Source organism: Rhincodon typus, chromosome 29 (assembly GCF_021869965.1).
Source record: "Rhincodon typus isolate 14 chromosome 29, sRhiTyp1.1, whole genome shotgun sequence".
NCBI classification, from domain to species: Eukaryota; Metazoa; Chordata; class Chondrichthyes; order Orectolobiformes; family Rhincodontidae; genus Rhincodon; species Rhincodon typus.
The window spans coordinates 4761444-4777953 of NC_063360.1; the positions used below are offsets into that span (position 1 = coordinate 4761444).

The 16510-nt window shown below is 39.5% G+C and overlaps 1 protein-coding gene across 2 annotated transcripts in view; it reads left to right on the forward strand.

Annotated features, from left to right (window-relative positions):
* Window positions 1-16510, forward strand: part of sirt6 (sirtuin 6) — a 42730-nt gene that overhangs the window by 12909 nt on the left and 13311 nt on the right. For both annotated transcript variants that reach the window (XM_020511147.2, XM_048614174.1), the window contains 2 exons: window positions 186-368; window positions 15885-15944. In XM_020511147.2, coding sequence (XP_020366736.2) covers window positions 186-368; window positions 15885-15944 — 243 coding nt within the window. The remainder of the gene's footprint in view (window positions 1-185; window positions 369-15884; window positions 15945-16510) is intronic.

Sequence of the window (16510 nt, forward strand, 5' to 3'; positions counted from 1 at the left end):
AGTGTCTTGCCTTCATCAAAACTGTAGAATCAATGCCACATTTGCTATTGGAGGAAAAGTCATCCAACAATGGTTTAAATAAAATTCCATGCATAAGCTGATGTAAAGCAGAATGGTTAATCATATTAGCTCAGAACAAAAGCTTGCCAGCCCAATTGTAAACAGTTAAATGGTGATGTTGACAGGGGACCACGGGGTGTGTGGACGATGGAGGAACAAGGCCTGGAACCCAAGTTTGACACCACTTTTGAGGAAGCCAGGCCTTCCAAGACCCATATGGCATTGGTTGCACTTCAAAGAGCCGGTTTGGTGAAGTACGTGGTCAGTCAGAATGTGGATGGACTTCATGTACGGTCAGGTTTTCCCAGGTAAGGTTTTTGTGCTGTTGTTTATTCCTGCTGACAGCTTAACTTTTGTTTGATTCATAAACTTTGAAGCAGTTTGTCTCAAAGCTATTCTGCTGTAGGCTTTATATACACACACAAAAAATGTATCAGTGCAGCTGATACCATCTGACCTACAGACCTAAAAAGAGATTAGTTCCGTGAACTTACGACCAAAAGCGTTTTGAAGATTTGCCTTTTACAATGACTGAATTGCAGGGAGAATGGATAACCTTAAAATGAACTTGAAAATTTAATTTGAAAGCACTGAGATAAGTGTTATCGGTGATATTTAATAACCAGTTAACCCTAAAATTTGAATTTCTACTTGGTAATTAGTCTCATATTGATGTCCTGAATTCAACTATATGGAGATATTAGATAGACAATCTAACAAAATGGGCATAATCCATTCTCTCAACCGATGAAGAAATGCAGCAGCCAATTTGCATGCAGCAACGTTTCACAAATAACAATCTAATGAACTGATCATCTGTTTAGCAATATTGGTTGAGTGATAAATATCATCTAGGACAGCAGGAGAATTCCCCTGCTCCTCTTCAAAATAAGGTCATGGGAGCTTTTACATCCAGCCAGGGAGACAGACCTCAATTTAGACCTTGACTAAAAGCAACTCCTCCCATTGTGCAGTATTTTGTGTTTAAGCCTCCGGAGTTCTTGTCTTTCTTAAAACATAACAATGTGATGATACAAAGCCCAGTTGGTAACTGCTAAGAGTATTTGACCAATAAGTCCTTATCTCTTGTATTGCTGTTTAAGTTGTGCCATGCTTCTGGTATGAATGGTGGTTCAGGAATTTTAAAACTTAATTCTCACAGGCCAAGTATATTGTTGCTTTATCACAGTCTAGTTGATGTCAATTAGAATATTACTTAGCTCATCCTGAATGCTGTGTGTCAGCAATTGAACCTCTCACCCATAACAACATGAGATAATAGGTGAATTATCTTGTTTCAGCCTCTTTCAATAAGAATACATGAGTTGGTGTCTTCTCAATACAACTGGGATTTGTCTGGTCTTTAGGGAAGAAACAGTGATTGAATTGTTCACTCCACATTCAACCCACCATCCAGGCAAAAACAGGCAGGATGTGGATTCTTGACAGGAAGGTATACAAAAGCTCTTGAGTCATATAGCAGCAGCACCACCTCTAAACCTGAAATTTTGCTTTTGACAGCTTTAACCAACTGTGATCTGACATCTACTCCCTGTGCACTGCGCCCAACACCCCAGTCAGATTTTAGTCCACATCTGTGAGTAGTTAAGTAATTGGTTTCCTGAAGTTTCCTGTCCAACTTCCAAACCTTCATTAATAAAAACATAAAATGTTGGAAAGCATCTGTAGGGAAAAGACCAGACTTAATGTTTCAGATCATTGATCAGAACTAGAGAAAATTCAAAATATGTATTTTGTGCATCTGAAATTTGGGAGGTGGGAGGAGCAAATGGGAAGATCTGTGGTAATTTGTAAGACAGGATAGACTTAATGATAAATATTTCAAGATGCATGATCAAAGAGAGTAAGCCAGGTCAAGCCAAGTTGCCATTGCCATACCAGACCACAGGGCTGCTGTCTCATTAGAGAGAAAGAACCAACTGGTGGTGGTTTAACCTGAGGGCCACCATACGTCAGGTCAGGGGAGAGTTTGAGAAGGAGAGCAATGAGACAAGCAAAGAAACAAAGTAATAATCTAGAGAGAGTGTGAATGGCAGGATTCTGACTAGAATCCTTGCCTTCTCTGTTTCATAACCATAACTCATTTGGGATCTGCACCTTTATTTTCAATTGCACAAAGTCCTGCGTTTACAGTGCCCTAATTCTTACTGAACATCTTCACTTACATTTGCCAAAATTTACTATTGAGTGCTTGTTCTCACTTACAACGCTACTGCTTTTGCTTTGCACTGCTTTGGTGATCTCTTCCAGGTCTACATAACTTCTGTTACCAGAAGTGGTGGCTGAGGTGAGTTAAAGTCAGTCACTGAATCAACTGCTGTTAATGGAATGGCATTGATGTGTTTCTGATAGGATGGTGAGTGATTTGGAGGAGAACTTGGAGTAGCTGGCCTTCCCATTCAAATGTTGCTCTTATTGTAAGTGGTAAAGACAGGGGATTTGGCATGTGTGTTTGAAGGAGCCATAGTGACCTGCTGCAATACACTTAGTGCAGCAGTTGTGCCCTATTCGCTATGTACCAGTGGGTGAGGGAGTGAATGCTCAGGATTGTGGACCAACTGGATTTCTTTGTTGTGTATGTCATTAAGTTTTTCGATCATGTGTGGGACTGCATTCAGACAAGTGGAGAATATTTCATCACAATCCTAATTTGTGACTTCTAGATGGTTAAAAAAAGCTGGGAAGTCAGAAGGAGAGTTATTCACTGTAGAATACTCAGCCTTTTGTTAGTAACAATGTTTATGTGGCTAGACTACATTAAGTTTCTAGTTGATGGGAGTTAATTCATGGCAATGCTATTGAATTTTAAGGAGAGATGATTGAAGATGGCTATTGCATAGTACTTCTGCAGCACAAATGTTACTTGTCATTTATTAAAGCTAAATTAGTCATGGTCTTGCTGTCTACAAGCATGGAGTGTTTCAGTATCTGGGGTGTTACAAGTGATACTGAACCCTGTTCGATTATCAGTGAATGGTCCCCACTTAAAACAGCTGAGGATGATTGGGCCCAGGAGACTAGGATTTGACGGACTAGAAAAGGTATAACCTGGGGCTGAAATGATTCACCTCCAACAAACCACAACCATCTTCTTTTGTGCTAGATATGTTTTCATTGTTGGGCAATTTCCCATTGACTTGATTTTTTCCATGGCTGTTTAATGTCACAGTCAGTCTAATGATGTCTTGATATCATAGGCATCACTCTCACCTTTGGGATTCAGCTGTTTGGTCTTTTTTTGACTAAGCCAACAAAGCGGTCAGGAGCAGAATCATTCTGCTAAACCCAATCTAACCTTAGGTACGCAGGTTATTGTTAAGCCTTATTTGTTAACATTGAATGACTTCCCTTTGGTGATTGAGAGTAGGTTGATGGCATGACAACTTGGCTGGATGGTTTTGGATTGTCCTGAGATTTGTCGATGGGAGTGACTTTCATTGTGAGTAATAAATGAAGGAGGTGATGTTGCGTGAGCATGAAAAAATACTTTGATTTCCCTCTGGATTGAGGTCAACGGACAACTAGTCCACTTTTGGAAACAAATAAATACATTTCAGTACCACTGTTAAAGTCTTCCAAACACCTAACTGAAGAGATTGCCCTTTTAAAAATCCTGCCCTCAGTTCAGTACAAGGAAAATTGTCCTGCAATTTCAGTGCTCTTCGGAATGAATTCAGTCATGGTCAAGGCTAGAACTGCTGAAATGTCATTTCCGATTATTTGAGATGACATTTAAATCCGTGTAATAATTCTACTGAAAGGTTGTGCACATTTGATCTGATAATAGAGGATTTTTTTTTGTTCAGTATGTGGTCATCTTCGTTGATTGTGAATCAGTACTTTGTGAGAAGCTAGATTGTTCAGGTTAGCCATACAGTCAGCTAGCTGTATAGCACATGTGCAAAATATCCTTTTAAAGATTGATTAAATATTTTCACCAGCAGTACATTTCTAATTGTCTGGATTTGTTTTAAATTAAACTTTACCATTGGAGGAGACAATATGTTGAAATCACTTTCTCTTGAAGAACAGTATTTTAGATAAAACAAAGAACTGAGGATGCTGGAAACCTGAAGCAAAAACTTAGTGCTGGAGAAACTCGGCAAGTCTGGCAGTATTTATACAGAGAAAAACAGTGTTTTGAGTCCAGTGACCCTTCTTCAGAATGAAGTTAACTTGAAACATTAACTCTATTTTTGTCTCGACTGATGCTGCCAGACCTCCTGAGTTTCTCCAGTGCTTTTGTGCCACCATTTTAGATGCTAATTTTACACTAGAACTACTGCAGTGGTGTCTTCTGGATTACAAAGTAGAGGCTTCATCCTACCCAAGCCCAAGTATAGAAGAGGTGAAAAACTCAATAAAGAACTAGGCTGTTGAGGGGAGAAAGAATTTTATAAACATTTCTCTCCAATCCTATTAAGTAATCAAAGATGGTCTAGTTGGCAATGCTGGCTCTGATTAAAGTCATGTGGTACAGATTGATTTCTGTCCCAGTCAGGGGCAGGTCCAATTTTCAGATGAAAGAATTTACAATTTTCATTCACAATATAAACACACAGTTTATACTACAGGTTCACTATTGTCTGGACTATCTCTCTCATTTCTATGAAGGGTTTCATGCACTTTCATTGGATTTACTGTAGGCTTGCTGGATTTACGCTCACAGGAACAATATTGGTGTCAAGGCAATACACTTGGCTTGAGATCCCATAATCAGCAATCTTTTATATGGGTTATCTGTGGAGCTGCTCTGTCTGTAAATGGGCAGCTTCCATATGTTCTTGAGGGAAATATAACAACAACAGCACTGATATTCTTCGGAAAAGTTTGTGACAAGTTCTTGTTTGCACTTTCACTGGAAAGACATCCCTAGCCTTTTCTTTTAAGTCTTTTTCTAACTATAATCCATTCAACAGTCAATCACATCTGTCAACTTGAGGGCAAGATGTCCATTTTAAGTATTTTTGGCCAGGTTGTTAACAATGGTTATGGTTACCAGAGAGAAATGTTGCACAAGATACGAGAAGAGCTCACTGCTATTCTTAGAAATTTCAAGGCCCAGCCATTTAAAAAGTATTTTGATGTGCACTCACAATGCCAAGGCTGAGTGGCCAAGTGCTGGAAAAAGAGATTAGAATAGTTGGATGGTTGCTTTTGACCGGTGCAGAATTGATAGGCCATAGGGCCTTTTTCTGTGCCGTAGCCTTCTATGACAATGATCAGATCTTGATAGGCAGGATTTCTTTTGATTGCCACATCTGGAAGGAAACTACTGTGATATGAATTCTTTCCTCAATGCTGCAATACATTGAAAAGCAGGATTATTTGAGGCTCCTTCTAAAGGCTCAATACTATTGAAAATAACAGGTGGAGCAGATTCGTGGAAATGCCACCATTTGCTTGTTCCTTTCCCAGCCACAAATCATCCTAAGTTGGCATTCTATTGGTTGTCTTTCACTATCAGTGGATCAAAATCCTGGACGAAATGGGCTGCAGTGGTTCAAAAAGGCAACTCGTTGCTACTTATCCAAGGGCAGTTGAGGTTGAGCAAACAATGCTAGTTTTGTCAGTGATGTCTCTCATCCCATAAAAGAATAAAACAAATGATGGTCCCTTGGATTTTTCAGCTTCTGGTCCAAACTTGTCTGAATTTAAAGGACCTTGCTTCTCACTCACTGTATCTGACATTTTTAGAGGGGCTTTTCATTTTAGCACACTTATTGAATTAAGCATTATTTTACTGTGAAGGGTGAATTTGCATGGAATGGTTGAGCCAGGCAGTAGCATATGAATATATACTTTAGGTTATTTAAACTGTTCAGAGTGCCAAGGACTGATTGCTCTTTTGTGATCTGTTTAGGTACATCCTTGTGAGAAACCTTTGATCACCACCTGCCAATTTGAGTACCTACCCAAATCCCTACTTTGTTACCTGCCACTCAACCAATTTCCCAGCCTTGTCAGTAATTTGCCCTCAATTCCATGGCCTTTGACTTTAATTAACAGTCTCTTATGTGGGACTTTATCGTATTCCTTCTGGAAGTCTATATAAACAACATCCATTGACATTCCTCTGTCCACTACATTAGTCATCTCTTCAAAAAATTTCAGTGACAATTGTCAGGCATGACCTACCTGTCAGGAGTCCATGTTGGCTCTGCCTGATTAACTAAAAATGTTCAAAGTGTTCAGTTACCGCATCCTTGATTGTAGACTATAATCCCCAGCACAGATGTTAGACTGTGGCTTGAAATTGCCTGGTTTTCCTCTTTAGTGCCTCTTAAAAATGGAGTGACATGTGCAATTTTCCAATCCAGAGGGATGACTCCTGTATGTGGACATTTCTGAAAGATTATAGTTGGGATCTACAGTGTACTCCCCTATTTTCTTTAATATCCTTGTATGGAAACTACCAGATCCCAAGGATTTGTCACTCTTTATTTCCATTAATTTCCTCGTTACTGATGTTTCACTTACATTAATTTTATTCAGCCCCGGTTCCCAATCCACTGTAATTTCCTTGAAACTTCCAGCAAGCTCTCCTCCTTTTCTACTGTAAATATAAAAGTAATTATTTATCATGTCTGGCATTTCTATAGTCATTACCAGTATCCCAGTTTTCATTTTGAATGGGCCAACATTGTTCCTGACCACTCACTTTCTCACTACCTGAATATAAAATTTTGTATTCATTTTCGTGTCCCAGGCAAGTTTCCTTTCATCGTCTCTTTTAGTAGCTCTTATGAGCTGCTTTGTGGCCCTTTGCTGGTCTTTGTTCCTTTCTATTCAGCAGAATCTGTTGTAAGCGCTTTTAGTTTATGCTGTCCCTTATCTCTTTAGTTGACCATGGCTGTATTTTTCTATGAAGTGGAGCTTTTCTGTCTGGGGGGTATAAACTGGTATATTTTGTGTTAAACATTTCTTTAAACATCCTCCATTTTCTTCAGTTGTTTTACCCATTAGTAGATTTTCCCAGTTTACTGTGGACAGTTTCTGTCTCATCTTGTTAAAATTGGCCTTGCCTAAATCTAAATCTAGTAGCTGAATCATGTCTTTGCTTTCAAATGCTACATTGAACTCGATCATGTTATGATCTCTATTTGATAAATGTTAATGCACAATGAGCTTACTAATTAAATCTGCCTTACTATAAATCCAAAAGAAGAATGAGGGGGGATCCTATAGAAACATATAAAATTATGAAGGGAATAGATAAGGTAGAAGCAGACAGTATGTTTACATGGGCAGGTGAAGCTAGAACAAGAGGGCATAGCCACAAAATTAGCGAGAGCAGATTTAGGACTGAATTGAGGAGGAACTTCTTCACCCAAAGGATTACAAATCTGTGGAATTCCCTGCCCAGTGAAGTAATTAGGCTTACTCATTGAATGTTTTTAAAGCTAAGATTTTTTTTGAACAGTAAAGAAATTAAGGGTTATGGTGAAAGGGTGGGTAAGTGGAGCTGAGGCCACAAAAAGATCAGCCATGATCTTATTGGATGGCGGAGTGGGCACAAAAGGCCACTGGTGTTCCTGGTTCTTATGTTCTCATGTTAAAATTGCTTGTCTCCTTGCTGCATCCAGGACATATTGCTGTAGGAAACTATCCTGGACACACTCCCGATTTGCACTTCTGGGATCTATGCCACTGAGTCATGGAAGAAAGCAGCAAAGATGTCACTTAAGTTGGATGTCTTCCATCAGTGTTACCTACATAAGAGCTAGGGCATTGCTCAGAACAGCATTGCCAATAAATGTGTAGCACAGAAATATTCAGAGGCACCTAAAGAGTATCATGATGGAGAGGTGACTGGTGCTGTCAAGATGTGTATTTTACCCCTCCAATGCATGACCAATCAGAGTGGTAGTAGACTGGACACCACCAGGAAATGAAGTCAGGACTAGTGACAGAAGACCTAGCTTTCAGGAGAACCTTTAAGAGTGGTTCATCACTGCACTGGAGTGAAAGAGATTGCGATGGACAACAGTTAGATAGGTTCCCGATTAGTGAGAGGATTGAGGGTTAGGGAAAGAAACAGAAGAATGGAGTTGAAAACATTTCAGCCATGATTGAATAGCAGAGCAGGCTCACTGGGTTGAACGCCTTAATTCTGCTCCTGTATCTTATGGACCAGGACTGGACAAGTTGTCTTGCTGCCCATTATACCCCCGTCAAACTGGAGGAAGTTTTAAGCAGAAGCACCATAACAGTAAATGCAGAGTAGGTATAAAGAGAAGAAAAGGATTGTTTTTGATATAGTAGAGAGCTAAAATGACTAACTGACAGAGGGGATGATGATGCAAGACAAACGACGTAGTGCTGGAACAGCTAGAGAAAGTGTTTTCAGTGAGGTGCATGGAATGTCCAAGAGAAAATGGAAGCAGTGGTTAAAATCTAACAACTTACTTATTTACAACAATTGCATTCAAATCAGTGCCAGTTCCTCAAGATTGCAAAAGCTTATGTCTAAATTTATGAAGTCCCCTTTCAGCATTCACATATCCCTGTCCCAAAATTATTGAAGAATAAGTTCTATTTTTACATAATATAATAACAAATTAAAATTATAAATAATGTGCAATGCCCAAGTAACTGCAGTTTCATACTAGCCAGTACTCTTCACTTCTTGCCTCTGAGGTGTTCATGAGCCATCTTGGACCGCTGCAGTGCTGAAGGTATCCTCACTGTGCTGTTGATTAGGAAATCCAATATTTTGACACGGCAATGATGAAGGAGCATTGACACACATCATAGTTGTGATGCTGTGTAACTTTGAGGACTTTGTGGAAGTGATGGTGTTCCCTTGCGCTTACTGACCCTAGCTTTCTAGACATCAGAGGTCGTGGATTTGGGAACTCAGGATAAATGCCTTAAGTTCGGATATCCTGGAAATATTCAACAACAAGTTGAATTCTTGATTAAGCAATAAATGGTATGGTTGAATAAGAAATAGTCAACATGAATCTATATAGTGGTTCCTAGATAATGGAACTCAGGGTAACATTGCCTTCGATCAGATCTCTGAGACTTCTGGAAATGTGTAAAGGCTAATTTTAGGCTTTGCCCCATATTTACAAGGGTTATTGTGGGAGACCGCATGAACCCCTGACTGGGAATTGCTTAAAGTCTATTGTGTAAATTGTACCTAAATATGAACTTGATATCTGGGACTGCAAACTTTGCAGCCATCTAGTTGAACCAAATTAGGCCAACCATTGGCACTACAGCCGCATTGTCACATCATTTTTAATAATTTATCAGCCTTTGTGGTATTTGGTTGTGAATGAATCGTGTAACTAATTGTATAATCATCCATCTGCTCAACCGTCATGGTTTGTTTGTCATTCTCTTCTAGAAGATAGAACCAGAAGTTATTAAAGCTTATCTTGCCATTCCAGAGTAATTTGATAGGATAATCAGAAACTTTTTCATTGAAGGAATATTCATAAGTCTGTGGCTTGTTATCTAGTGTCTGGTTTATGGAAGATAATTTAGTTGAAACAGCATCAATGCCAACCTTTTCCGGGGGTATATGCAGTGCATCCTACAAAGTTTTTTTTCACCAAATGGAGAATAAAAACTATCCTGGATTTTGTGCCAGAAAGCCCTGTACATGTTTGAAAGTGTAGCCTAGGTAAAGTTGCCTTAGTCCCAGCAGACCATAAGGCTGTTCTCTATTAGAGCGATATAATTCGTGGTGGTTTAACCTGAAGGCCACCATGCCTTGGCAAGAGGTGAGGTTGAGAAGGTGGGAATCTCAAGTGTCTTTCAATAGAGTGAATCGGAATTATGTCATTATTCTTTCACTGTTGCTGGGTCAAATTGCTGGAATTCCCTTCCTAAGAGCACTGTGTCTACTAACACCTTAGGACTGTAGCATTTCAAGAAGGAAGCTCAGCACCATCTTTTCAAAGGCAGATAGAAATGACAATAAATGCTAGCCTTGTCAGTGAAGTTGAACAATTTTTTTTAAAGTAACTTGGAATGCTGTTACAATTGTGAGGTTTATAAAATTATTTTGATACTGTACCTTTAAATTTAGGCTAAATGAAAGGGGCACGTGTCCTGTTCTACAGTCTGCCTGAGAATAAGTCTTTGTGCTTTGATTTTTAGAGATCACAGACACAGTAACTGAGAAGTTGTAAGATACTTACACTTGAAGAAGTGGCTGCAGTCTCTCATTATCCTGTGAATATACCCTGAATCTCATCGTAGGTATCAAGTTTTAAATAGTGTTCTAGTAAACTGGCCATTACCTTTTAAGATGGAAGGGAACTCTGATTTAATTAATTAGCATTAGATGCAAGGCTGATGTGTTTCCTGATACCATGGGAAAAATGTTATAGGAAGCCATTTTTGAGATCAGGTTATAGTCTTCTCTTTAAACCAATGTATAACACAGAAATCATTTTGCAGTTTTGTCTTGTGTGGTCCATAACTATTTTAGAGGTAGTAAGAAAGAGAATCAGTCCTGCAGTTTAGTTAGAGAGAATGCGGGAGCTCATGCACAAAGCTAGGTTTGTGAAGATTTAAAGGTTGCTGGAAGAGATACCTAGCATGGAGTGAGAGGAAGGAGGCTACAGTGAAATGAAACTCTCAAATTAGAAGTTACCTGGCTGGAAAAGTAGAAGAGCTGTAAGCCAATGTGAACTGGGAACCATTTTAGACTATTTCCTGCAGGATGACAATTCTAAATCAAATGAAATCAGTTAATGGGGTTGTCTGATTTCAACACCAATAGCAGTGACTGAGAGTAAAACTGATACTGCTGGCTGCCCTTTCTAGTGGGTGGAGTGAAATTGATTGAGCTTAACTGCAACCCCCTTGCAGACCAACAGCCACACCAAGATCCAAGTGTTGCAATTGTGAGGAACATATGAAGACTTTTTTTAAAAATGCGTTCTCTGGAAACTGGTATTGCTAACAGAACCAACGTTTATTACACAGTCCTTGTTGTCTTGGAAGAGGTGGAGTAGCATCTTTATGCTGCAAGCTGTGTAGTGAAATTGATTTCTGTGCTGCCAGATCAGGAGTACCCGTTACCAAGAAGGAACGGCCAATACATTCAAGCCAGGCTGTTGTAAATGAAGTTAAACTAATGGTGTTTCAATTCACCTGCCACCCTTGTTCTACCTCTGGGGGATGTGAGTTATAGGTCCAGTGCTTCCCTTTTTGACATAATGTGCCTTGTTTTTAGATGGAAAACGAGTGTCTTCCGAGAGGAAAAATGAATTCTAACAGTTCTTTAAAATTGCATTTGGAAACTTGAAAGGGTTCAGAAAAGATCCAGAAGAATGTTACCAGGCTTGGAGGGTTGAGCTATAGGGAGAGGCTGAATAGACTGGAGCTGTTTTTCCTGGAGTGTCGGAGGCTGAGCGGTGACCTTATAGAAGTTTATACAATCATGAGCAGCATGGATGAGGTGGAAGCCAAGGTCTTTTTCCCGGGATAGGGGAGTCCAAGACTAGACCATAGGTGTATGGTGAGAGGGGAAAGATTTCAAAGGGACCTAAGGGGCAGTGTTTGCACGTAGAGGGTAGTGTCTGTATGGAATGAGCTACCAGAGGATGTGGAGGCTGGCACAATTACAACATTTGAAAGACATCTGGATGTAAGTAGGAAGTGTTTAGAGGGATGTGGGCCATATGCTGGCAAATGGGACTAGACTAATTTAAGGTACCTAATTGGCATGGACGAGTTGGACTGAAGGGTCTGTTTCCATGCTCTACAGCTCCGTGTGGAGGTGCCGGTGTTGGACGGGGCTGGACAAGGTCAAAAGTCTGATTTTTGTGCTTAAGGGCAGTTTAATATATAACCATAGAAGGATATTTTCGATTGTGCTGTGTAAGAACCGCATATATTAAACCAGAAATATAAACCTGAATTTGGAAGTTTGGATTGTTAGTTTGTGTGCCAACTCAGAAAAGTTGGAACTGTGTGTCACTTTTTGGTGACATAAATGCACATTTTTTTAAGAAACTGGATTTGATTCCTTTGTGATGACACACTGGCACCAAGTGCCTTTGGAAAATAAACTAACTGCCCAGCTTGGATTAGTTATCATAGTACTGAGAGGAGAGAGCAGTTGGGACTTGGACCTCTAAAGGCTTGCTAGCAAGCAAGATCATTTGTGCTCTTTTGGGAAGAAATAACACACAAATACTGCCAAAAAGAGAGAACCGCTAACTGAAGCCAAGACCTGGGTCCAACTGATTGGCTACTATTGAATTGAGTCAAACATATGTGATTATCTAACCAAAACACTCCAAATTGAGAAATTCACCTTAGTCCACCCCTTTTGGTTTGGACTCTGTTCCACAGACTTGCCTTTTTGCCTATGTTTTTCACCCATGACATTCTTTAAAAAAAATACTTTGTCTTCTTTGTCCTATGGATGAATGAATTGTGTCTGTGTTTGGAATTAAAAGGGGAATTGTTAAAGTTTGCATATAGGTAACTCATATAATTTTACCACTTTCAAGGATAAGTTTGTTTCATAAATTGTTTTCTTCTTTGAAGCCAGTTGTAAGTTTCTTTTATGTTTGGTAGCGGGCACATCGATCCTCGAAACTAAATTGGTCATATTTCGCATTTGTGGTGACTCATGAAATTGTCGCGCTTGATTTCTATTCCCACAAGGTTCGTAAAAGCTAAAAATCTTGGTCTGTTTTCTGTAGTTTAGATTTAAGTTATCTACAGAAGATAACGTTTGATCAAAATTTGATAATCATTTATTTCAGTAAAACTTTTGAAATGTGAAATCTTAACATAGTATTCCTTTCAGCTGTCAACAGGGAAGTTTGAATTTCTGTTTAAAAGTTATCGGTCCCACTGGCTTTGTATCAAAATCTTCAGTTTAATTATTAACAAGAAAGAGTCTTTGTGTAGAATAACTGAGTGACTTTTATCAAAGATTGCATGAGTGATAGTTCGGTATTGTAGTCATAATGAATGCAAATCCACCAACAGGCAGCTTTTACAGTTTATTGTTTCAGCCCCTCATAATTCAGTTTTTACATGAGTTGCAGCATCTTCAATCGCTATTACCTAAGGCACTTGAGGCAGGATCATGTAAATTAATTCTGAAGTTTCACATCTTCAAACAAATACAATTTGAAATTCTGTTCACCCAGTGGTTCAATGCCTAATTTTACAATAGTAGTGGTTATAGAAAAGGTTTTAATAATGTGGATTTTAAAAGGGGCTGTTTTGATTGTGTGTGTGTATTAACATTGTAGTTGTTGTGTTGGTGCAACCACTGCCATATCCTGGAGGGATGTGAGCTCTTGCATCTTGATAACTGTATGATGGGAAAGAAAGGCCACATGTGTTCATATTGTTTGTTCCATAATCTCAGGACATCCCACAACACTTCACATAGTTTTGACAGTTCACTTGTGCCCTCACGTTTTTTACAAGCACTAATCTAGAAAATTAGGTGAAGGAAGATTTGAAAGGAGGAAGGACCTCTTAAACTTTTGGGCAAAATATTAGCACATTGAAGTGGATTTCTTATTTAAGGAATTGTCTCTTTCCAACCTACAAAAATATTAATGGCAAAAACTTGAATGAAGAATTAACAGTGTGACAAAAGTCAAATTATTTTGAAGCGGGCTCATAAAGATACTTGTGCTTCTAAGGTTCACACCTTGTTTCTTGTAATGCTGACATTGAACAGGAGCAAAGTGGGCCATTTTTATTACTCATTATATTTGCATTAGTCGTGTACAATATATCTCAAAATTTAGTCAACATTCTTCATGTTGTATATTCTCCTGTCAAATGGGGGAGAGGGATGGGCGTCATCGCCAAAATCTGTTTCTTTCTTCACCTGCCCAATTTGAGTGCACATCTCGCAGGTAGCTCCATAGAATACATTGGATACTGGCAGCTTGACTGTTCTTTTTCTCTTCCTTGTACCTGAGGAAGCAGGAACCATTTTGTACAGCTTGAGTAGAAACAGTAGCATAATGACCACAACTGGACTAGCAATTTAAAGACCCACTGAGTGATGACAGGAATTCAAATGCCAACACTGCAGCTAAAGGAGCCTAAATTCTATTAATTAATTAATACATTAGTTAAATCTGAAAAAAGTGGCCTCGTTAACAATGTCCAGGGAATGACTGAATTAGTATAAAAACCTCTGGTTCACCTTCAAAGAGAGATATAAGCCATCCTTATCCTGTATGGGTACAATGGTTGCCTCTTCCTCTGAACTAGCTTGGTTACATCAAAATACCACAGAAAAAATTGGATAGCACTAAAACCAGACAGAACACCCAGCATTGAATTAGGCATAGAAAATGACAAAGCTTTGCAAGTTAGGCCAATATTGGGAGAGCTACTCATCAGAATAGATGAATAGTAGTTGGATATTGTCATAGTCAGCAGGTCATATTCTATAGCCAAGGTCCAAGGCTCCTCCATCTCTGGCCCTGGATATGTGTTGTCCTACTGCCATGAGAGACTGAGCAGAGGAGACAGCACAGTAGTATGCAGTTGAGGGAATAGTTCGGAGAATGCTCAGCATTGACTATGGATCTATTGAAGACTATCTATCAAACGTGGTCAGGAAGCTGTCCTGCTGATTACCATCTATTGCTCAGCCTTGAATTACTGTTCCTCCACGTTGAACACTAGTTGGAAGAGACAGGTGAAGGCAAGGTTGTGCTATTGATGAGGAACATCAACGTGCTTCACAAAATGCAACTCCATTATCCCACTATTTGGTCAAAAGTTGGATGAACCCTGCTTATTAGTGCTGAACATTGCATGTTCACAATTCAGATGCTGATGCAGTCTGCATCTATAAGCTGCAAAACTTACATTCAAGCTTGGGCTGATAGGTAGCAAGTGAAATTCGCATCAAGCATGAATCAGGCAATGACCATTTCTAGCAAAATAGAACTTAACTATCTCCACTTGACATTCAATGATGCTACCACTGCTGAATCCCCCATTATCAACATCCTGTGGTTTCCATTGACCAGAAACTGAACAGGACCAGCCATGGCTCCAAGAGCAGGTCAGAGGCTAGGAATTCTGCAGCAAGGAATTCACCATCTGACTCCCCCCAAAATCTGTCCACTATCTACAAGGCACTAGGTCTGGAGTGAGATGAAATACTTTCTAGACAAGTGGTGAACCAGCAATTCTAGAAAGGCTTTACACCATTCAAAACAAATGATCTCATTTGGTCAACACACATCATCATCTTAACTATCACCTAACTCTACCACCTGTGCACAGTGTCAGCAGTGGGCACCATCTAAATTATGGTACTCCAAATCTGAATCCTAGGCTGTCTAGGTCTTAAGTCATAGCTGGACCCCAAGTGTGTCCTACTTTCTTTACTGGCCTTATGCTGTCTTTTGGTGAAAAACATGAAAGCCACTTAAAGTCCTTGTATCACTCCATTGTTTGTAATTATCTGTATTGTTGGAAAAGAAAAGTCTCAGCATTGTAGGAGCATTCAAAGGTAAAGGTCATGAATATAAGTTTATATAGAATAAATTCAATAAGGAATTCAGAAGAAACACTTTTTTGCCCGCAAACTAGTTAGAATCCAACAGAATGAGTTATGGAGGGGTAACGCTCTAGGAGAAGTTAGACAGCCTATGGGGGAACAAAGAATTTGTTGATGGAGTTATTTGGAGTAGGGATGGGAGGAGACGCTTGTGGAGCATAAACAGTGCTATGGACCAGGTGGGCTGAATGACCTGTTTCTGAAATGTAAATGTATGTCAGTACGGGCTGCAAATGAGATGTTGTGTTTTCACTGGGTTTTCTTTCCACAGAGATAAACTGTCGGAACTCCATGGCAACATGTTTGTGGAAGAATGCACCAAATGTGGCAAGTAAGTACCTATTTATTTCTGTAACCTCTTCCCTCTGAGACTGAATAGGCTGGGGATATTTTCCCTGGACCATCAGAGGCTGAGGGCTGACCTTATAGAGGTTTATAAAATCATGAGGAGCATTGATAGGGTACATAGCCAAGGTCTTTTCCCTGGGGTGGGGAGTCCAAAATTAGAGGGCATGGGTTTAAGGTGAGAGGGGACAGATTTAAAAGAGACTTAAGGAACAACTTTTTCAGGCAGATTGTGATACATATATGGAATGAGCTGCCAGAGAAAGTAGTGGAAGCTGGTACAGTTAGAACATTTAAAATACATCTGGATGTGTATATGAATGGGAACGGTTAGGAGGGATATGGGCCAAATGCTGGCAAGTGGGACTTGATTTATTTAGGATATCTGGTCGGCATGGACGAGTTGGACCAAAGGGTCTGTTTCCGTGCTGTATATCTATACGACTGTAACATTTTTGATTCTGCAGTAGCAGCTGGATGGATCTCAATTAACTTGCAAGGATCTGTGCATCATTACCTCACCCATGCAATGCCTCATTCAGAAATTGAATT